Consider the following 23246-nt stretch of genomic DNA (forward strand, 5'->3'; position numbering starts at 1 on the left):
AGGAACCAACTTGGGGTGGGGCGTGAATAGTTTTTGAAACGGTGGCGCCGGCTGCGGGAAGATGGCTGCTCGGCCGCGGAGGCATATTTCTGGGATTGCAAAGCAGCCACGGGGTGACTTCTGTGATGGGACTAAGAAAGCGATTAATGAACCTTCTTTTGCGACTTCCATGGAGTGGGACACGCAGGTGGTGAAAGGGTCTTCGTCGGTCGGCCCCGCAGGGCTGCGGTTGGAGGAGCTGCCGTTCCGCCCGCGGCTGCCCCGATGGCTGCAGCCCGAGAGGTGCGCCGTGTTCCAGTGCGCGCAGTGCCACGCCGTGCTCGCTGACTCTGTGCATCTCGCCTGGGACCTCTCGCGGTCCCTCGGGGCCGTGGTCTTCTCCAGTGAGTGAGCGCGGCGCCTTCTCACTGGGTGACTGAGAGCAGCTGGGAGGAAAGCAGGATGAAAATTTGGAAGGAACTTAACTCCTTTGCCAGGAGTCGGGGGGGCGAATAACTTTTTACGATATTCGTGACCATGATGAGCCTTTCTGAGAGAGGTTTTCCCTTTCAGTGCCTCACAGGTAGTCATTCTGACCTGTGTTTGCCTTTTAGGAGTCACAAATAATGTAGTTTTGGAGCCTCAGTTCCAAGTTGGCGTTGAAGGTTCGCTCAAAGGGAGGTATGTACTGAAAATTCCAGAACTGTCTCTAGTTATTCCCTGACTTATTGTGGTTGAAGAGCATGGGCCCGACTTGGACCAGAAGTTTTTTCCTATCTTCCACTAGGAGAAATGTCTGTTTCGTTCATACAGTGTACTTGAAGAATGCTCCGTTTACCTGACTGTCTTGTACGAACTTGATGTTTTAATGAAATGGCAAAGATACTTATGTAAAGGTTTTAAGATATTCTGAGGGCCACATTTCCCTCGTGGGTTGTGCAAGTGAAGTGAATTTAAGAAAATTATGTCTAGGAGGGGAAAAAAGGAGAAAATTATCTTTAAGTGAATCACTTTTTATAAACTGCAATCGTTTGACATAACTAGGACATATACACTTGCATTAAACCTGGAATTTGTAATAAATTGCAGCAGGACTAATTCTGCTGTAACCTAGGAACCTGGAGAAAAACACAGGTTGAAAGTTAGGTCCTTGAATACTGCCTGGTGAACTTTGCATCCTGTCTGTACTGTGGTTTAGAAGTGACAACAAAGTACTCAGTGAATTCAGTACAGAGCTCCTCAATTTTCAGTGTTGATTTTAACAGCAAGACAATTCATTTTGACCGTTGGCTGGTCCAGTTTTAGTGTTAAATAGAGTACGTTTAGGAATTCTTAGTTGCTGTACTCAGTAACCAGGAAGACTTCTGTAGCTCCTCTCTCCCAGCTGAAAGAGAGTCCTTATCCTTCCGGGAGTGTCTTCCCACCCAAAGGAAACTGGGAAGGAGTGGTGGCCTGCTTGGAATTGGTTCATTTGGGGCCTAAGGCAGAAGCTCTTTGAATATCTTCTTAGAGAGAAATACATCTAGCTAGATCTGTGCTGTCCAGTACTGTCACTTGTCACATGGTGGCTACTGAGCACTAAAAACGGTGGCCATTCTGAACTGAAATATGCTGAGTGCAAAATACACATAAGACTTTGAAAACAGTCCAAAACATTGAATAATTTAGAAGTATTGATTACATGGGTTTTGCTGTTGTTGATGTCGGTTTTTTTGTTTGTTTTTGGCCACACTGTACAGCTTGTGGGGTCTGAATTCTCAGACCAGGGAGCACATCTGGCCAGGGCAGTGAAAGTACCCAATCTTAACCACTGGACCCCCAGGGAATTCCCTTGATTACGTGTTGAAATGATGTCTTTGAATATTGGGTCACATAAAATATATTAAAACTAATTTCACTTGTTACTTTTACCCTTTTTTTTTTTTAAACAAGACTAATAGAAGATACAAAACTACTTAACGTGGCTTGCATTCTTATAGACAGTACAGATCTAGATGGTTTGTAAAACACTGGAGAGAAAGTTCGATGTGTTTATGTTTTTGAAATAAGGAGAGCCATGGGACTCAGCAAGAAGAGATTTATTGTCAGGAATTGGTTCACTCGATTATGGAGGGTGAGAAGTTCCAAGAGCCGTGGTTGACAAGCTGGAGACACAGGAAGGCCAAAGGTTCAGTTCTAGTCCAAGTTCACAGGTCTGAGACCCATGAGCCAAAGGTGCGAGTTCCAAAAATACAGTATTGCGTGCGCAGTGTTACTCAGATGGTTTAAATAGAACTAAAACCACATTTCTTTTAGAGGATAAAGGAAAATAAAGTAGATGACTTGCTAGGATCATACAATTTCTTTCTTTTTCATTTTGTCTGGGAAATTTTTTTGGTTACATCTGCAAAAAAATCCTGATTTGCGTTCTATTAATAAATTGCTTAATAAGCCCTAGTCAACTTGATTGTTTTACTTCAACTGCAAATTGGCTTAATGGTGGCTAATTTATATGGTTATGTGTAGTTTTATATGTTTAAATGTTAATCTGATTAGTTAGCTCTTTTTCTGCTTTTCAGATATAAATTACTTTAGCAAAGTGACAGTTGTGTATCCATGATTGCTTTTGTAGCCAGAATTCACAAAGTTATCTGTAATCCAGTGTTCTTGCCTGGAGAATCCCAAGGACAGGAGAGCCTGGTGGGTTGCCGTCTATGGGCTCACACAGAGTCGGACACGACTCAAGTGACTTAGCAGCAGCAGAGTGTAATTAACCTTTCTTGAATGTGACATTTCTTCAGTCTCATCATTCCTGTTACAGTCTAGCTTTTAGGAATGAGTCCAGAGATGTTATTTTGTATTTGTTCCTTGATTTTCTTTCTTACTCATATCCTGTTTTTTTTTTTCCTCCAGCACTTACAACCTTTTATTATGTAGTTCCTGTGAGATTCCCATTGGTTTCCACCTATATTCTACCCATACTGCCTTGGCTGCCTTGAGAGGCCACTTCTGCCTTTCCAGTGACAAAATGGTGTGGTAAGTAGACTTAGATTTTCTTCAGCAAATAAACTTTAAAACATTTTCCAGAAAAGGCAGAATGTTTGTATTAGAGAAGATGCTAAAAGCCAGGTGCTATACTGCTCTTACAAAAAAGATGGCAATGGGACCAAAATAAGTCTCATAATACATGACTATTGTAAATGTGTCATAATAATACTACATATTAATAATCATACTGTGAGGATATTCTTTCATTCCAGGAACTTTTGGAAGGGAAGTTTTTGCAAACTAATGCTGTGATAGACACTTTTCAAGTTCGTGCCCAGCCTCTGTTTGCCTCCTGTAGTGCAGGACCTTGTGGCCACATCTGTATCCTGGGATACTACTCCCAGGTGATGGGATCAGAAACAGACCTGACCTAAGCTAGGTCAATCAGGCTTTTTTACCCTAATAATTTGAAATAAAAGCATAAAGACATTGGTCATCTGTAGATGGTATAGGTGCTGCAGTGGGGAAGTGAAAGCTCTTGGTTTGGGGTAGATATTTTATATGTTGTGTGTATAAATGCAGAGAAGTTTTGTCTGCAGAAAAAGAATGAAGCAGATAAACAAAGAAAAGTAAAAAATAATTATGATGTGGCCTTATAAAGTCAGAAAAAGTTCCCTATTCGTTGTTCCTTCTTATGAATTACTTTAGATATTTCTTATATTTCTAATGATAAATTCTACTTTTTGTTAAGCTTTTCTGTTATTTCAACAAATTGAAACATCTGTCAAAGTCTTTTCATTATCATTAGAAACAAAAACAGCCATTGGTGACCAGGTGCTATGCTTCCCTCAATGTGTTTTTAAGAAAACAGGCTTGCAGATGAGCTGAGATTTGAGTCTATGTCTTAACTCCAAAGCCTGTTTTTCCATTCATAAAACAGAAGTGTCCTTCTCTTTTTTTAATGTGCTTTGGTAAACCCCTTTATCATAAGGTTGTTCAGTGCAGATTTTTAACAGGAAATATGTTCTTGAGATGGATTGGGATTTCATTTTTTTTCATTCTTAAATAATTTTTATTTATTTAGAATTAGGTTTAAAGATATGAGGAAAAGTATCTCTAAATGTATGCTATTGATAACCTCAAATCTTTTTTAGAAACAGTTATAAGGAATTACTTTAGCACAGTTATAATTGAGTTTTTGCTTAGGGAAGTAACCTTTTAGTAATAAAAAATTTTAATATAAATTTGAAAAAACATTATTGATTTTAAGTAATGTCTTACGTCTTTAAAATGAGGAACTGGACTCAAAGGTCAATACATTCTTTTTGATTAAGTAGAAATCAGGAAGACTAGATGCATGTATAACGAAATTACTTTGCTGTACACCAACACAACATTGGTAATCACCTATAGTCCAGTATAACATAAAAATAATGAAAATTTTAAAAAAAGAAATTAGGAAAGTACAGTAGCCTGAGTCTGGGACTGTGATACGTCTATGTCTGTGGGTATTGGAATGAATTTGGTTGCTAGTAACAGAAAACGTAAGAGTGGCTTTAAGAACAGGGTGGGACAGTTGGCTACTCCAGGATTGTCCTAGTAGCTCAGCCATGACAGAGCTGTGGGTTAGTATCGCTGGTTCTCATGGCCTTTTTCTCTTGGATGCTGCAGATATTAAGCATCACATCCCTAAACAGCAGCATCCAAAACTGGAAGGAAAAGGATATGGAAAGTGTGGGAATGCACGGAATAGGTCCCTTAAGCTGGGAAAGCAACTGTGTGACAGTAGGGAATAAGATTTTCACAGTTAGCCTAGAACAATTATGATTCATCTCTTAGGACTGGGCACACTGCTGCCCTAAACAAAATCTGGGTTCTGTTAGCAAGAAAGCCTTGAGGAATGGCTGTTGGGTAGGCAACCAGCAGTATTTGTCACAATGTGATTACTTTCCTTCTAACTATGCTGTAGTCTACTGGTGGTGTGTGAGGCCTACACTCATTACAGTTATTCATGTGACCCTGGTTTTCTGGCTTTAGTTTGTCCTTGGATCATTTTGACTAGTGGATTCCGGGCTGGAAAAGGGTGAGATGAGGCATAGTGTCTCTCTGGTGACTTGGTAATTGAGAATGTTTTTCCTGTGAAATACATTATGAATCTAGAACTGGGTATCAAGAAGGCAATCTTTGCTTGGCAGGTATTGCAAGTTTGTTTCCTAAATCATCATAACTGTGGTATGGTACTAATGTTTTCTCTTTACACTTTCTATCTAGCTACCTCTTAAAAACGAAAGCCATAGTAAACACATCTGAGATGGATCTCCACATCGTCCCTCTACCAGAAAAGGTTGCAGAGGTAAATTTTCATCATGGTTGTGTGTTTTCTTTAATATAGACAGTTCCTGATAATCTGTACTCATGAACTTAGGGATAGTGAAATGGTGGATACGCTAATAATTCTTTGTACTTGGTTTGGCATTCCTTATTGAATCTGTGATACGAAGCAAAATAGTGAAGCCATATTGTCAGGTTTGGTTCAGGAGGAGGTGGAGAGCTGCTGAGCTCCACATTCCTATTCTTCCTTTCTGTGCTGGGTATGGACTGTCATCCTTCATAAATCTGACCTCTTTGCAAGTACCTTATGCTTGTATATCTCAGAGGAAAGAGTGTTGAAAACCGTTATTAAGGATTCTTATTTAAATGGGTTTTACTAGTGTTTGATGGTTTTGAGTTGAAGAAAGCAGGTTTGTTTTGGTAGCTTGCTGACTCATTCTAAATAGAAATTTGGCTATTATTTTACTACCCTCAGAAGAACAACCTTAGAATTTACTGTTGGTTTTGTTTTTAGCACTCTTAATAGTTTATTCCTTGGTAATTATACATTTAGTAACCAGGGCATTTATTTTTCAGAGTTTAAATACTTTCTAGGATAGGAGAACAGTGTTTTGATTTTTCTTTTTTGCACGGTTAATTAAGCTTATGAAACCATGTTCTAATCCAAGAATTGGCAAACTTTTCTGTAAAAGAGCAGATGACAAATATCTTAAGCTCAACCGTGAAGTCTCTACTTTTCAATTCTACTACTGTAGTGCAAAAGCAGCCATAGACAATATATAAAATATGGATATAGTTTTCTTGGAATAAAACTTTATTAAAACAGATGGGCAGCAGGTTACCCCACAGTCCACAGTTTGCCAAACCTTGTTCTGAGCAACTAAGTTGGTGAGCAGGATCAGTAAATACTATAATTAGAAATAATCTGTATGGGAGAGAACTTCTGAAATGGCCTAAGTAACTCCATGGACCCCCATCCCCAACAAAACTGCCATAATTGAAGCAAATGACAAAGAAAATAGCTACCTTAAGTCTGTGGAAATTTTCTTCAAGGAATAAAGCAAATGAAGAGATATTCAACAAAGTCAACAAAACCTTGGTAAGAGCAGTGAAACCCTGTGGCCTTAGAGCCACAACCTGCTCCCTCCCTCTCCCCTACACCTCCAGCTCAGAAGGAAGGAGACTTCATCTGGGCAGATAACAGGCAAGAACACAGGGATCCTTTTCCCCTAGCTCTCAGCTTCAGGCTGTGGTATCTTCCCAGGAGGGGCAGGCTAGCTATCAGCATTTTTCATTAGAAGCTCTATTCTAGGCAAGAACAGGCATCTGTAGTGTGCAAGTTCTGCCAAAGCCACAGTAGGCTAAAAGTGCCAGCCTACTGAGTCCCTTGCTCCAGCTTGCTTGTAAGGCAGACACTTCATGCTGACAGAGGCAAGCAGAAAAGACCAGAAGCTACCTCTATCCAGGACCCTGTTGGTAAAGCAGAGGTGTTGTTCTGAGAGACACTATCTCCACCCCAGCTTGAGAGCCCATATTAAAAGGCAGATTATTTTTTTAAAAAAGCGGGGTGGGGGAGGGGGGGAGGCGCTGTGAATCTCTTCCAGAGATTTAACTTGATTTGGAAGAGTATGGACATATTCAAATCTAAGAATGCTGCCCAAAACAATGGAGATTTTGTTGGTGAGCAATTAAGACTGGTAGTTTATGTGAACAAAAAGCTAAACCTTAGACAAGTTAGAAATTTATAAGAGGCTTAGGGAAATAGACAGCTAAGAAGAGCCCTCTGGGGTTAGAACAAAAGAAGACTTAAAGACTACCCATACAAATGGGCTTGATTTTAATTGGATTAGCTAGGGAGCAATTTATGTCCCAGGGCACTATCAAAATAGATCAGTCTTGTCCATGGAGCCGCCAGGCTCCACCGCCCATGAGATTCTCCAGGCAAGAATACTGGAGTGGATTGCCATTCCCTTCTCCAGGGGATCTTCCCAACCAAGGGATCAAACCCACATCTGCATCGCAGGTGGATTCTTTACCCACCGAGCCATCTGGATGGAGGTAGGCAGGTGTTTAATATCCCAAGTTGCTACAACATATTATCTGAAATGTTCATTTTTCAGGACTTCCCTGGTGTAATGCTTAAGAATCTGCCTGCCAATGCAGGGGACATGGGTTAGATCACTGGTTTGGGAAGATCCCACATGCTGCAAGGCAGCTAGGCCCCGTGCGCCACAACTCCCGAAGCCCGAGCACTCTAGAGCCTTTGCACAACTACTGAAGTCTGCATGCTCTAGAGCTGGAGCTCTGCAACAAGAGAAGCCACAGCAGTGAGAAGCCCACACACCACAACTGGCTCACTGCAACTAGAGAAAGCCTCCCTGTGGCAACAAAGACCCAGACAGCCAAAAATAAAAATGTCTAGTTTTCAATAAAATATTAAGAGATGTGCAAAAAAAAAGTATGACCCATACTCAGGATCAAATACAGGCATCAAAAACTGTTTGAAAAGGCCCAGATGTTGAGACTTCACAAATGAAGCCTTCAAAGCAGCAATTAAAAATATGTTGTTGTTTTTAGTTGCTAAGTTGTGTCCACTCTTTTGTGACCCCATGGATTTTAGCCCACCAGGTTCCTCTGTCCATGAGATTTCCCTGGCAAGAATACTGGAGTGGGTCACCGTTTCTTTCTCCAGGGGATCGTATTGGCAGGTGGATTCTTTGCCACTGAGCCAGGGAAGCCCTAAAAATATGTGCAAAAGGCTAAAGGAAACCATGCTTAAAGAAGTAAAGGAAGGTATGGGGCTTCCCTGGTGGCTTAGTGGTGAAGAATCTGCCTGCCAATGCAGGAGACGTGGGTTCAGTCCCTGGTCTGGGAAGATTTCACATGCTGTGGAGCAACTTAGGCTGTGCGCCACAACTACTGAAGCCTGTGCACCCTGGAGCCCATGTTCTGCAATAAAAGAAGCCACCACGATGAGAAACCTGTGTACTGCAACTGAGAGTAGACCCTGCTCTCTGGAACTAGAGGAAGGACCGTGCAGCAAGAAGACCCAGCACAGCCAAAAATAAATAAAAATTTTTAAAAAAGAAGTAAAGGAAGGTCTGATGAGTGTCTCATTAAATAGAGGATGTTCCTAAAGAGAGAAAAAAAGAAAACCTAAATGGAAATCCTGGAATTGTAAAGTGCAATAAATAAATGAAAATTTCAGTAGAGTGGCTCAACAACACATTTGAGTTGACTAGAGAATCAGCAAACGTGGAGACAGACTGATGAGATTTGCAATCTGAAGAAGAGAGAAAAAAGAATGAAGGAAAATAAACTAGCTTAAGAGATTTGTTGGATACCATAGTTCAGTTCAGTTCAGTCGCTCAGTCGTGTCCAACTCTTTGCGACCCCCTGAATCGCAGCACGCCAGGCCTCCCTGTCCATCACCAACTCCCAGAGTTCACTCAGACTCACGTCCATCGAGTCACTGATGCCATCCAGCCATCTCATCCTCTATGTTCCCCTTCTCCTTCTTCCCCCAATCCCTCCCAGCATCAGAGTCTTTCCCAATGAGTCAACCCTTCGCATGAGGTGGCCAAAGTACTGGAGTTTCAGCTTCAGCATCATTCCTTCCAAAGAAATCCCAGGGCTGATCTCCTTCAGAATGGACTAGTTGGATCTCCTTGCAGTCCAAGGGACTCTCAAGAGTCTTCTCCAACACCACAGTTCAAAAGCATCAATTCTTCGGCACTCAGCTTTCTTCACAGTCCAGCTCTCACATCCATACATGACCACAGGAAAAACCATAGCCTTGACTAGACGGACCTTAGTCAGCAAAGTAATGTCTCTGCTTTTGAATATGCTATCTAGGTTGGTCATAACTTTTCTTCCAAGGAGTAAGCGTCTTTTAATTTCATGGCTGCAATCACCATCTGCAGTGATTTTGGAGCCCCAAAAAGTAAAGTCTGACACTGTTTCCCCATCTATTTGCCATGAAGTGATGGGACCAGATGCCATGATCTTCGTTTTCTGAATGTTGAGCTTTAGGCCAACTTTTTCTCTCTCCACTTTCACTTTCATCAAGAGGCTTTTGAGTTCCTCTTCACTTTCTGCCATAAGGGTGGTGTCATCTGCATATCTGAGGTTATTGAGATTTCTCCAGGCAATCTTGATTCCAGCTTGTGTTTCTTCCAGTCCAGCGTTTCTCATAATGTACTATGCATATAAGTTAAATAAGCAGGGTGACAATACACAGCCTTGACGTACCCCTTTTCCTATTTGGAACCAGTCTGTTGTTCCATGTCCAGTTCTAACTACTGCTTCCTGACCTGCATACAGATTTCTCAAGAGGCAGGTCAGGTGGTCTGGCATTCCCATCTCTTTTAGAATTTTCCACAGTTTATTGTGATCCACATACCATAAAGCATGCCTAAATATGCTTCGGTAATGGGAGTACAAAAGGGAGAGGAAAAAGAAAAAGTGTTCAAGGAAATAATGGTTAAAAACTTACTGAATTTGATGAAAAACAATTTACATGTCTAAGACCTTGATAAACCTCATTTATCAGGTAAGATAAATGCAGAGAGAACTATACCCAACACACAGCAAAAATGTTGAACACTAAAGACTGAAAAAAAAAAAAATCTTGAAAGTAACAAAAATGATTCATTATGTCCAAGGGCAACCAAATAAGATTGATGGACTCTACAGTGACCTGTTTAAGCAAAATTTCCCGATGTATTTTGAATATTCTTGTATCTTGAATCATAAAAAGTAGATTTGTGCTATGTCAGAAATAAGTTGGGTGTTTTTTTTTTTTAACTAAGACTTATCCATGATAACTTCATGCAACTGAGTAACACCACTAAGTTTGGTTTTAGATATGGCTATTCTAAGCTGGAAAAAAAAACTACTGAAAATCATCTACCAGAAGCATCTGTGCTAAACCTGACAACCAGAGCTACCTTTGAAGACCATTAGCAATTACAGACAGACATATGTTACTATAAACAAATTTTAAAAATTCTTGCTGCTGGAAAAAAGAGGGAAAGACTCATTAATGCTTCCCTCTCCACAAGCTTTTTGATTGCACTTTATTCTTGTCTTCCCAAGTTTCGGAGTTAACACTAACCTGGTGATAAGGGCTAGGAGACCAGAAGTAGCAGTGCTCAGCATCAGTGACTGGTCTTTTTTCACAGGAAACTTTGTATCTGTCACCTTACTGTGCTCTAGGTTTGTTGTATAAAGTTCTTTCATAATAGAAGAAATGTACTTATGAAATGTGTTGTAATATTACTAGCTCCCAATCACTAGTTTTAATCTGAAGTAGCTTCTAGAATCAGATTGAAAGTTAAATTTAAGATGCCCTGATATCTATATTTCTCTTCCCAGCTGAAAGAGAAGATAATCTTAACACATACTCGCTTAAATTCACTCATGAAAATTCTGAAGAAAGTGCCTCCTGACCAGTCCAAGCAAACAAAGTAATTCAGAATCAGAGGTTGAGTATCAGAAGCAGGCCTTATTGCTGTCTTCAACAATAGGTGCTGTTTGATCACTTCTCAATAAACATCAACTTCAAGAATGGATAGGAAATGTGGTTTGTTATGTTTACCTCTAGACTGATTTTCCAAGTGATTTGTGAAGATGTTTCTAGAAGATGAGAAACAGGAGACTTCTGTCCAGGTTTCATAGCTATTTGTCTTAATTTATTTTGGCTTATCAATTTCATAATATTTATTTTTGAAAACATTCTGATGGCAAATTTAAGAATTAAGAGCCAATGTCCCATGAATGCTCTGATCTAAAGATGTACGAGTGGCCTGAAAATAGAGTTGTACTTCTGCTAATTAACTATTATTCCTACATGGAGCAATTGTCATATGAATACTGAGAAATTATTTTTTTCTTACATGAGCTAGAGGTACATACATATTCTGTAGGTAATGTTCAACAAGTTAACTCCATAATATGTATTTATCTTTACCTTTTCAGTTGTAAACTGAAAAGGAATAGTAATAGGATAGTAAGGAAAGGAATGATAAAAACACCAAATACTCACCAAATGCTGTTTTCTCATTATTTCGCTTTATGTAGCACTGTGGTTCAATAGCTTATCATATTACTCATTTAATAAATAGCTATAAAATATTACGCTAGCTGCTAGAAATAAGCGAAAACCGCTATTCTGTTATCTTCGGAGCTTATAATCTAGTTAGAGATGGACATTCAAATAACCACATGAAGGCATTTAAAATTACAACTGTAGTAAGGGTTTTGAAGAAAAGGGACATAGAAAAATAAACATATAGCAGGTACCTGACCTGGTTCCGGGGTCAGGGAAGGTCTTTTTGTTGAAGTGTTTCAGCAGTGGTCTGAAAGATTCAGTTCAGGTCAGTTGCTCAATTGTGTCCAACTCTGTGACCCCATGAATTGCACCATGCCAGGCCTCCCTGTCCATCACCAACTACCAGAGTTCTCTCAGACTCACGTCCTCGAGTCAGTGATGCCATCCAGCCATCTCATCCTCTGTTGTCCCCTTCTCCTCCTGCCCCCAATCCCTCCCAGCATCAGGGTCTTTTCCAATGAGTCAACTCTTCGCATGAGGTGGCCAAAGTACTGGAGTTTCAGCCTCAGCATCATTCCCTCCAAAGAACACCCTGGGTTGATCTCCTTCAGAATGGACTGGTTGGATCTCCTTGCAGTCCAAGGGACTCTCAAGAGTGTTCTCCATACCACAGTTCAAAAGCATCAATTCTTCGGCGCTCAGCTTTCTTCACAGTCCAACTGTCACATCCATACATGACCACTGGAAAAACCATAGCCTTGACTAGAAGGACCTTTGTTGGCAAAGGAATGTCTCTGCTTTTGAATATGCTATCTAAGTTGGCCATAACTTTTCTGAAAGATTACGAGTTAATAAGCTGATAGAGGGAACGGCTTATATGAGGGCCTAGTGAGGCCCCTAAAAAGGCATGTAGGAGTTGCAGTAAGTGTCCAGAAACCAGAGGCTGCAAAGCCGTATTGGCCTCCTGAAGGATATTTGTTTTTCTCCCAAGAACAATGAAAAGCTCTTGGAAGAATTTTAAAGGACGCCCTATGACAGGATCAAATTTTCTTTTTCAGAGTCTCATTGTGTTGTCCTGTGAGCAATGGGTGAGAGGGGGGCAAGCAGACCCAGAGGGGCTGGCACTAGTAGTCAGATGATACAGCCAAGGGTGGTGCGCAGACAGGGTAACATGGTTGACGTGCCCAGAAGGTTTAATAACAAGTTCTTTCTCTGTTTGACTGCATAAAGGATATTTTCCTTTAAAAATATTTGAGAAAGAAAATTCCAACTTGCTTTATGCTTTACAGTTTGCAAAATTTGGTTAAGTAAGGAGGAAGCCTCTGGCAACAAACAGTACTAGAAAAGCTCTATTCCTGAAGAATGAGACCCAATAATAGTCTCTACTGAGTCATCCTGGGGTTTGTACTGTGTATGGTATGTCTACCTGAACATATTTTATCTAAATTAAGCTCGTCTTATGTAGCTATTTTAACTTTGGATTTGTTTTGGTAAACTTTCAATGGAAAATTAAATGCTTAGACTTGACATCTAATCAAGATGGCCGACTTTAAATTTTTTTCCCAAATACAAATCATATGTTTACTCTAGAATCAAAGTCAGATACAGTAGATGTGTGTCAAAGTAAAGGGTAAAGTACACTCTTCCTTATATTTTTGAGAGGCACAATAGAGCAACCTGGGAGCCAAATGATTTGGATTCAAATTGTGGCTTGGGTACTTATTAGCCATGAACTTGAAGAATTAAACTCTTCTTTTAAAATAGAGGTTAAAAGCTAACTAGGGCTACAGTGAGGATTAAATGAATTAGTGAATACATCTAATGTTAATTAATAGTGCTTAATAGTAAATGCTCAATAAATGCTAATTATTATAACTTTAATTCATGTGGACAGACATAATAGGCAGTAATATTTTTCACATTATTCTGCAACCTGCTTCTTGTATAGCACATGTCACAGCTTTCTATACCAGGCCTCAGCAATTACTTAACACTTACATATGATTCAGTGCATCAGAATTTAACCATTCCTATACTGGACCCTCGTACATGTCTTTGCATATCTGTCCAGGTATTTCTGTAGGAGAGATTCCTAAAGTGGAACAGAGTCAAAGGGCATGTTCATTTACAATTTTGGTATATGCCTTTTATAAATGTTGTATTAACTGACACTCACAAATGACTGACTGTTAAACAAGCCTTAGTGGTATAAGAGCTCCTCTGGGAAGTCTAATATCAATGACTGGCTGATATTAACAGACTGTAAAGATATCATTTAGCATTGTATATGTGTTGAATAAAAGTATTCTCAAAATTCCATGTACTTAAGACTTCCCTGGTGGTCCAGTGGTTATGACTCTGTGCTTCCACTGTGGGAGACATGGGTTCAACCCCTGGTTGGGGAACTAAGACCCAGCATGGCATGTGGTACACCCAAAAAGTAAAAAAACAAAACAAAACAAAAAAAACCCCATGTACTTAAAAAAAAATTTGCATATTGGAGGTTTCCAAGTTGTACACTTTCAAGCTCCTCAATTAATGGCAGAAACCACCTCAATTTTTGTTAACTCCACCATCTAGCACAGGACCTGGGAATAGAATGTATCACGGTGTTAAATGAAGTCTCAGAAATCAAAGGAAGGAACTACATTAGTTGTCACATCACAAAACCCACATAGCTTGTTCTTTGTTAACAGCCAAATCTCAAGGAAGCTTGTAACATCTACTTTCTAAAATTTGAAATAACTCCTTTCCCCTAAACCTACAAGGTATCTTAGTGTTAAAACCTCTTTAGTTATTTAACTTTTTAAAGTTAAATATAAAAGCATCTTAAATGTTTTATATATTTCAGATAGGATGGATTATCTGCAATAATTTTATCATTATTGAACTTAGCTCACTTATTTCCTTACCAGAAACTACACATTTGCTCCTAGACCTAGCATAAAGTTGGCCCTAACTTTAGGTTAAAAAAGGGGATGGCATAAGGGCATACATTAAATGTGGTGCCTCTTTATTCATATAGTTACGTTACCTGTTTTTTCCTTGAACTACACCAGAAACTGCTACAACTTGATATCAAGAAACCCAGGTCCTTTGTTTTCTTTGACATCTGGAGCCTACCTCAGCACAGATGTGTGAATAGGCTCCTTCTTCAATCTCCATAATTTATTGCATTATTACAATTACCCATTCCAAATAATAACACAGTAAAATTTCAGTGCATTCTCAGCCCATGCTGCTTTATTGCCAAAATATATATGTACACAGGTGCAGAGTTTCTAACTCTTACAGCAGTTCCTTTTTACAGCAAAGAATAAAATTTAATCTACATTCCCAAAGATGCATAGATTAGGAAGTAAGTGGCCTTTTGTAAAACTCCGAACAGTCAATGAAAGTCTTTTAACATTATCTTATATACCATGGGAAGGAGATGCTGAACAGTAAAAACAAGCTATTGAAGTAAGTCTATGTGAAGGTTATTCTAATATGAATCTTAAAATTACCAGTGATAGGTGGTTTTAAGGTAAGGGTGAAAACATTACTGTTGCTCAAGGACTGATGATAATTTATTGCCAGAATACTTATCCCTGGGAGAAAAACATTTTAATCTATAGTGTGGCATACCATCACCAAAGGAGACAAAATCTTTTGAAAATTCTAACCTTAACATATCTATTCTGACTTAAAGGTATAGAAGTATGAGTTCCTGAAGAAATCTGTGATGTGTGAATTTCTAATATTAACATTTTAATATGCCCTAATGGAATAATGGAAACAGAGATTAGAGAAACTCTGTCCTTCAATCTTTACTGGTTTGTTTGGCAGACATGTTATCATTAAGTACCAAAGAGAAACTTTATATATGGGATACGACATTTCACTTCCTGAACCGAGTGAAATGACTATTAGTAATTCAATTTTTAACTACTGGAAAGTTATCCAAAGGTATTTGGAATCAAATCCCACAGCAAAGATTAAAGTCAGGTTGAAATAATTTTGGAAAAAATATTTTTCAATCCCTGAATGTGAAACTGGATGGTGCCTAGTGAAAACCAGTCTAATCCTGAATTCTCTTCTACTTAGGCCTCTTTCAGATACAATGAATCCCATCTGTACATTTGTCATGATCACATGTTCTTACATGAATTATTTCAAAATCAGAAATCATCTCAAAACATTGTAAGCTATCACAATAAACTGGTCTATTTTCTACATCAAGAAAATAAATGACAAGGTTTTTCTTCAAAATGGGAAAAGCTGCTCCTTTTTACCTGGCATAAAAAACTTTAAGCAACAAATTATGAAGTCTAACCAAAACATTAAAGGTAAAACTCTGGCTATAAAACTTTTCTTTGAAAATCTGAATACAGGAACAACAGAGAAACCAAACTACAGATGTGTGAGTATTTTAAGGACTATTTCCATAAAATGTAAAGGGCTCCTTTGCTGGAAGGAACTCTTACAGCTGGTTAATAGCAGTACCATCCAAAGAGCTGCCCGGTTACCTGAAAATCCTGGAACATCTGAAATACGTGCATTATTGTCTCTCTTCACTTTCAAGATTCTAGTCTTAAAGAGACCCAAAGGTAAGCCACAATAAACTGTATCAGACAAATCCCATTCCTGGTTACATCTTCCACACTGGCACTCCATACCCTTTCTGAAACTCTGCACTTGATTATTAGAGCCACAACAGTTTTTTATTCAACATGCTTAGTTTGTGCTTTGTTTTTAAACATGCTTGGGGACTAATGGAACCAGGCAAGAGGTTAGAGGGTGAGCACTGTTATGCTCTATTCTTGACAGTCTTGAATGTCTTGTGGTTGCCCCTGTTCTAGCTCCCATATTCAACGGAAGAAAGAGTCTTTACTTAGAAAATGAAAACTAATGATCCAAACAATAAATTCAAGATAGTGGTTTAAGTCTCTATTGCTTCATTACTAATAAGTGGATATATATAATTACTAGTAACCACATTAACACTGTACATTTTCAACCATGCATTAGGAATATTATACTCTTAAGAGTTATGGGCCTGCCACTATTGCTCGTACTTTCATCCAGACCCAGTTTTAATAAACATGCAGAGTAAACTCTTTGACTAAGAGGAATTAGGGGAAATTACAAGGATACATGCAGTTTCCACTGAAAATATAGGTTAATAAAGTGATTGGTTAGAAATGCAGGCAGCTGGCTCCACATCTATCACAACACTGCTTCAGAACAGAGGTACAAAAGTCACACACAAAAAGGTTAAAATTTGGACCCTATTCAGTTATAAAAGGCTTAATTGCAAATTCTGGTCCTTTCAGGTAGAGAATAATGTAAAAATTTGGGAAAAGAGTACTGACAGATGTCCTCTGGAGCAGTTAAGTTTTCTTGGCCATTTACTGACAGTGATGGCACAGAAGAGCATACATAGGTGGTATAGATGGTGAAAATGCTCTTAGGCAGAATGGTTTCTGATTCACATTAATGAGCACACCTGCGCAGCTCCCTGGGGAAAAGGAGTTTATGAACAGCAGAGCTAAATACAATGTAAACTCAAAAATCAATGCCCTGAAGTTTAGCATAGCCCTCTGCTTTTGAAAACTGTTGGCCAAGGAATCCTTCCAAACATGGTATAATTAACAGCCAAGCAATGTTCTGAATAAACTAGAAGCAATTTGCTTGTACCAGCAGCACCATGAGAATGTAAACTCCTGGAGGCCAAGGGTCTTTTCATATTTTGCATATCACAGGTACATAAAGAGTAAACATGGGATCACAATATTGAAAAATAATCAACCATACTTTGAGACCACAAAAACTCAAGAGCACATTTGAGCATTTAGAACTATTATGTGGCTGTTGAGGGTAATCTTTAATTGTTCTAAGTAACTCAACTGTTGACATCACTGTAATATGCAGTGGTGTCCTCATGATCATGCAGATGTCTGAATATTGCTTGGTTATTCCAATGCCTCTTAACACCAACTGAAGGCATAGGACATATAAAGAGGAGCTATAATCATTTAATAATATAGCCTTTTCTCTATCCTTTGGAGTTGCCATTTAAGAATTTAGTATTCAAGAGGCACTATTTTCTTAGATCCACTCTATTTATCTTTCAGCTTTCCCCCCTGGGAAACAAGGGAACACACTCTTTTTGGGAATCTTCAAGGTACTAAATGGCCAAGATGCACATGAGGTAAAAGTAGTCGCCCTTGTTCCACAATTACATCCAGATGTGAGAGCTGTGTTATTCTTCAGATCAAGAAAGTAGTTTGCTGGGTTCCTGTTAAAATAAGCTGTCACAGACCACAGGCCTTGGCACATCTACATTAGATGATGTACTGTCTTTGGCCATTCCTTTCAATCCCTTTGCTTAACACCTTGAAATCCTAACTCCCCTATACTAATAGGCATGAGGAAAAGCCAGTTATCCAAGCTCTTGGTTTGTTTTTTAAACCATAAATATATACACACAACAAACTTCTCTCTGTTTAAAAAATGTACCCAGGAAACTAATGGAGAAAGATGAGGTGAAAAAGCAAAACGTATGCCATTTTATAAATGGCCTGTTGCTAAAAGAAACGTCATGAACAAAAAAATCCCCACATGATGCGCTTCAGTGGGGATACATCAGCAGGAGTATGTTTCCAGGTTAAGCATCAAATAAGGTTAATTTAATGAGGCTCTGAAGAACCTCTGCTCTAGCAACCAAGTATTTAAACTTTGACTTACACAAAAGTTGCTATTTCTCACATACTGATATATTCATGCACATTCATAGTTTTTTTAAGTACCTTTATACACTCTTTATCTTAAACATTTTTCCTTTCATGGAATTCTGTTGATCGCAGTCTCAGATTCAAGTAGTAGTCTATTGTACAGTCTTGCTAATGCAACTTATTATACATGCAAAACTGTTATTGCTACTGAAATTCTACCTCTTGAAAATTATGAGCTTGTTTTATGGCTCTTTTTTTTTTTTGCAATAGGAAATATCCTTTCCTATATACTCTGTTTTTGCATTCATTACCCTTTCAGAGGTATTTTTAAAAACCTTTAAATGCCTTGCAGAAGTGGATTCTCCCAGGCACTAAACTACTTGAACCAAGAGTACAACCACTTTAAGTACAACCTAAGAATCTAAACCTGGGTCCCTGGAGATCTGCTGCCCAAGAGTCGATTTGTTTAAGCCTGCTTCTGCACGTGTCACACCACATTAAAAATGTTTTGCATTTCCTATCATACTAACTGTAGAATCTGAGTCTATCCTGAACTCTCCTGAGATCTAAAAACCACTCCAGAAAACTGCCATTTCCAAGTTCTCAAGAAAGCTTTTAGAGGTAGGAATTTCTTTTCTACAGAAAGCTATGCTTTCAGAACAAAACAAACTTTTATTTCTATGAGGAAAGCAGAAAAAAGTGAAAGCTGTCTGAGGCAATCACTAGAACCAAGCAGAGAGTTAACACATGGCAGCCTAGGTAGGCTCCATTTAGCTTCATTTCAATTCTCATGAAAAGGTCTGGAATCCCATCAATACACAATTCAGCAGATTTAGAAACAGGAAAAACCCATGAGAAATTCATCTAGGACACTCTGAACTACTGATCACTGTTGTTCTGTTAACACGTAGCGTACTGTAGATGGAAGCATAAATGGCCTGCAGATCAGAAAAAGTCACTTGCGCAATAAACACAGAATCTTGGTAACATGCAAAATATAAAATAATCTGATGCAAAAGGAGTGGGAAAACAATAAACCTACCAGACATACAATGTGAAAACAGTGTAAGAACAATCTCACTTCAAACTTAGAGCAAAGCCGAATCATGAAATAGGGCCTTGTTTTGATGTAAGGTTTCATAAAGACACAAAGGCAACTGCTTTCCAGGTACCTCATGGAAAGCTTAAATATCCTCAAAGACAGTATCTCATGTTGTGACCCCACATTTCTATTCCTAAGTGAGTACTTTTGGCTTTAATCTTTTTCCCCAGGGAGAATATCACAGATTCAGATATTTATGAAAAAAAAAAAACAAAAGGTCTAGATTTCCCAATCTTTTTACACTACTATTTTCTGTAATTCATCCTGAAGTTTAAAGTATTACTAAGCTCATGCACTAACCCCTAACATGGCACTACAATATGCTACCAAGCACTAATGCTTACAAAACTATACACATCTCAAAATGGAAGACATTGGTGATTTTGTTGTTCTTAAACAACTTGTAACATTTGTCCACAAGTATTTAGAAAAAAAAATATACATATATATATTTCTATTGCACATATCCCGTTTTTGTTCAACTTTTTAAAAGAAAAAATGCCAGCTAACATGGATAAGCAAAGTAAAGGAAGTAGGCACAGCTACAGAAAGAGGCATAGTCCTGCCTAAAATTATAGCTTTTGCCATCATTAAGTGGAACAAAATACATCAGGGAAAACAATGTGGATGCAGTAAGTAAACACTGGGCAAGTACAACTGGAATATACCCATTTTGTTAAATGCCATCTGATGAAAATCATGGAAGATGCAGAAACAATTTGAAAGAAAGCATTAAGCAGTGGTCTCTTAGCTGTGAAATGAAAATATGTAAAGCAACTTGAGAAAATGAGTCTGATACACACACATATTTAAACAAGTGGAAAAGAGACAGTTTCACTGGTGCTGCTGGTACACGTCTCTCCTATACCCTGCCAAAAGATTCTTGTCAAAAAAAAAAAGGAGGGGGGAAGATGGGTTTAACAAACAAATGTTGATATTTTCAACTTACCAATGGGACTCATATAGGCAGGTTCCATTCCTACACTGTTTTTAACAATTCCAAAATACTGAGAGAAAACATCAGGAAATGGCTGAGAAGTTACTAAGAGAAAAATTTAAGTTACTTTTATCCAAGCTACTTTCACTATGCTTTACCACTGAGTAATTGCTCACAATTAAAGGAAATTATTTTATCTATATCATGTAATTATTTTGCCAAAATGTTTTATGTCAATGCAAACTAGCTGACCAATTTAACTAATGATTAAGAAAACTCAATTATTTTCCAATTTTGGCTATTTCTATCACTCTCAAATTCTGATAAATCTTTCCCAAGATTTCAGCAGCACAGCACGTATGGCCCTGGGCAAACATTCCATATATCAGAGATGATCTAAGATGATTTGATCTTAATTTCATCGAAGCAGCTTTAAATTCTTTCTCTACTCACAGACTTATTATAAAAGGTTTCCTTCTTATGTAAAGACCTGGAAATTCATACAATGGTCCTCTGTTGATTTGGAAGCAAGGACAGCTTTACCCTATAGACTGTTCATCAGATAATATATGTTTTCACAGGAAGTGCATTACTTTTCTTATTGGAATTATTTTTCCTGTTAGTGGGGTTCCCCCCCCTTTTTTTCACACTCTGAGTTTTTCTAAATCTACACGGAACCAATCACGTTTGGGTACATTTCTTCTGAGGTCCATTCTCTGATGAGAAAGTTCAGTTCCAACTGGAGAAAGTTACCTGAGTCCAAGCCTTTTTAGTCAAACATTACACCTATTGCCTAGAAAAACAAATAGCCAAGAACCCATCTTGGGTCAAAGGAAAAAAGTTATTTATGCTTTTACAAAAGACAGAGCTATAAGAATGTGAAATGCCATAAACTCAGAGCTGCATAAAGCATTTTCACTTATTTTTCCAAGGGAAAGGAGTAATACGGAACGTTTCCTCCTTTTTTCCTCCACTCCTCTATGTCCACAGCTGAGGCAGGTCATACTGTAGGGTCCATCACATCCCCTGAAGAGAAAATCCACTTATGCCACTTTTCTTCCAGCCTTAGCAGCATGTAAAACCAAGTCTCAAGCGCTATATAAGAGTCCACAAAAAAGAATGAAACACTTTGTAATACAGTAGGTCTCTCATGCTACAGAGGTGAAGAGGGTTCCATCACTGGAGTCAAAACTTGTTTCCTTTTACCAATCTTTCACTAAACCCAAGCCTGCATTCATAAGGTTAGCATCTGCACAATGTGGTCATTCCTTAGATGAATGAAAAAAAACATTTAAAAATACCAAATATCCGAAGATTTCTGAGAATGAAGTCAACCACAGCTTCCTTCTCCAGGAGAAAAATTCCTCTTATCATCCCAAACTGTGGACTTACATATGTAAAAATAGCTATTTATAGGTTTGTGATGGTTTATTCACATATGGAAGTAACCTTGTGATATCTTGTCTTTTTACTTCTTTATCACATCAAGGGTTTTATTGCAAATCAGGACCTTTGTTCTTATCTAGTAAATCCATGTCAAAGGATAAGCCAGGATTTAGATACATATGTTAAGCCATCTCTTTAAGCATTTCTTTCATTTCAAATTAGAACATATATCTGGAATTTACTGTTTCAAGTCTTAACTGTGCTTATCATGATAGTGATTAAAACTGGAAGACAAAAAAACCCCAAAACCCTGATGTGATACCGATACCTGCTATTTATATTCAGTCTTCTTGTTTGGAACAAAAGGTAAAGAATTCACAAATATCACCATCAAAGCATCTGCTTCAAACCAGACATCAGCCTTCAGCTTTTGAAATAATTTCTTTGTGATTCAGCTGCTCCTCTTTTCCAGGAGAACCTGGAGGAACAACTGTGCCCAGGGCTTCTCTGTGCTGAATCTGAGTGGGAGCAAAAAGAGCAGCCTTTCCAGTGCAAGTCACGGAGGCAACGTGTAGAGAAGAAACATCCACATTTCAACAGGGAAGGTGACTGGATAAGAGAAGCAGGACTACCCCACTCCAGGAGACAATGTAGAAGTACCTGGAAATACAAAATAAATTAAAAAACAGAATGATTAAGATAGGTATTTCTACAGGAGCTTACTTTTTAAAAGTAATATTTAAAAACACAGAAAAAAAAAAAAAAAAAACCTGCTTGGATTGCATATTGTTTAAAAGAAAATATCCAACCATACCACCAAATTCAGTATTATCAGAAAAGCAGAAGCAATAGCCAGAAAAAAATCTAAGTATACACAAAAAGATTTATATAAAAACTAGTATTACATAAAATGAGAGATACATGTCAATTTCATGTTACACAAATCAGTAATATATTCTAATATTCTAAGTTTTTATAGCCACAAAATGATTCTATGTAAAACATCTGTGTTTAAAAGCAGTACTGTACTTCAAAGGTGATGTTTAAATACTTAATAGGCAAAACCATGTGTATCATTGTACTCGAAATTATCTTCAACTACCTAAGACTAAGAGTGAACAATAAAAAGTTTGTAAACTAACCACAGGTAAAACAGTATGTACTGTACGATGATCACCCAATGCGAGCATGTAAAACATCAGCAGTTCATTGCTATTGAACATAACACTTAAATTGTAAATATTTGCAAAAGTAAATCAGACAAAAAAGGACAAATACTGTATAAAGTCCACTTACATGAGGTACCTAGATGAGGCAAATTCATAGAGAAAGAAAGTGGAATAGAGGTTACTACTGTAACTACTATTATATATATATATATAATATATATATAACTACTACTATAACTACTAACTAGGTTACTATTATAACTACAACTATACACTGTGATCTATAAAACTTACACATACATTCTGTAAAGTTGGTGCTTTACTAGGCATTTCTGGGTCCCTAAACTCACTTGTTTACTGCTGCTGATGATACAGGAAAAAAAGTAATTTACTTTTCATTTATAAAAGTAAATTTTTTATATTAAAAAGTTTGACTTAAGAGGATGAAAAGATAAAACAGGAATTTTCAATGTAGCTCTTGTGCCAGCTAGATCTGAGTCAAATGACTTTATGTAGTAGTCAGCTTCTAAGGTGGTCCCCCCTTATTACTGCCCCTGGTATTCAACCCCTTTAATAATCTGTTCTAAAAATCAATCAAGGTTGATCT

General features: G+C 38.1%; 1 protein-coding gene and 1 long non-coding RNA gene across 2 annotated transcripts in view; one reads left to right on the forward strand and one right to left on the reverse strand.

The window, feature by feature from the left end:
- Window positions 1-16453, forward strand: OIP5 (Opa interacting protein 5). Its single transcript, XM_040226888.1, has 5 exons — window positions 1-383; window positions 594-660; window positions 2872-2994; window positions 5218-5299; window positions 10654-16453. Exons 1-5 carry the CDS (start codon window positions 62-64, stop codon window positions 10747-10749), a joined length of 690 nt encoding a protein of 229 aa, XP_040082822.1. The 5' UTR covers window positions 1-61; the 3' UTR covers window positions 10750-16453.
- LOC120853189 overlaps window positions 14551-23246 on the reverse strand; it is a 14441-nt gene continuing 5745 nt past the window's right edge. The window contains exon 3 of the long non-coding RNA XR_005718732.1: window positions 14551-22130. This is a non-coding gene — a long non-coding RNA (uncharacterized LOC120853189). The remainder of the gene's footprint in view (window positions 22131-23246) is intronic.

The sequence above is a fragment of the Oryx dammah genome, unplaced genomic scaffold (assembly GCF_014754425.2).
Source record: "Oryx dammah isolate SB20612 unplaced genomic scaffold, SCBI_Odam_1.1 HiC_scaffold_26, whole genome shotgun sequence".
NCBI lineage: Eukaryota > Metazoa > Chordata > Mammalia > Artiodactyla > Bovidae > Oryx > Oryx dammah.

What these genes read in the sequence shown, in the direction of transcription:
- OIP5 (XM_040226888.1), top strand. Translation starts at nt 62, where the DNA reads ATGGCTGCTCGGCCGCGGAGGCATATTTCTGGGATTGCAAAGCAGCCA. An exon ending in CGGGGCCGTGGTCTTCTCCA is followed by an intron (nt 384 to 593) that starts GTGAGTGAGCGC and finishes TTTGCCTTTTAG; the next exon opens with GAGTCACAAATAATGTAGTT. An exon ending in TCCAGTGACAAAATGGTGTG is followed by an intron (nt 2,995 to 5,217) that starts GTAAGTAGACTT and finishes CTTTCTATCTAG; the next exon opens with CTACCTCTTAAAAACGAAAG.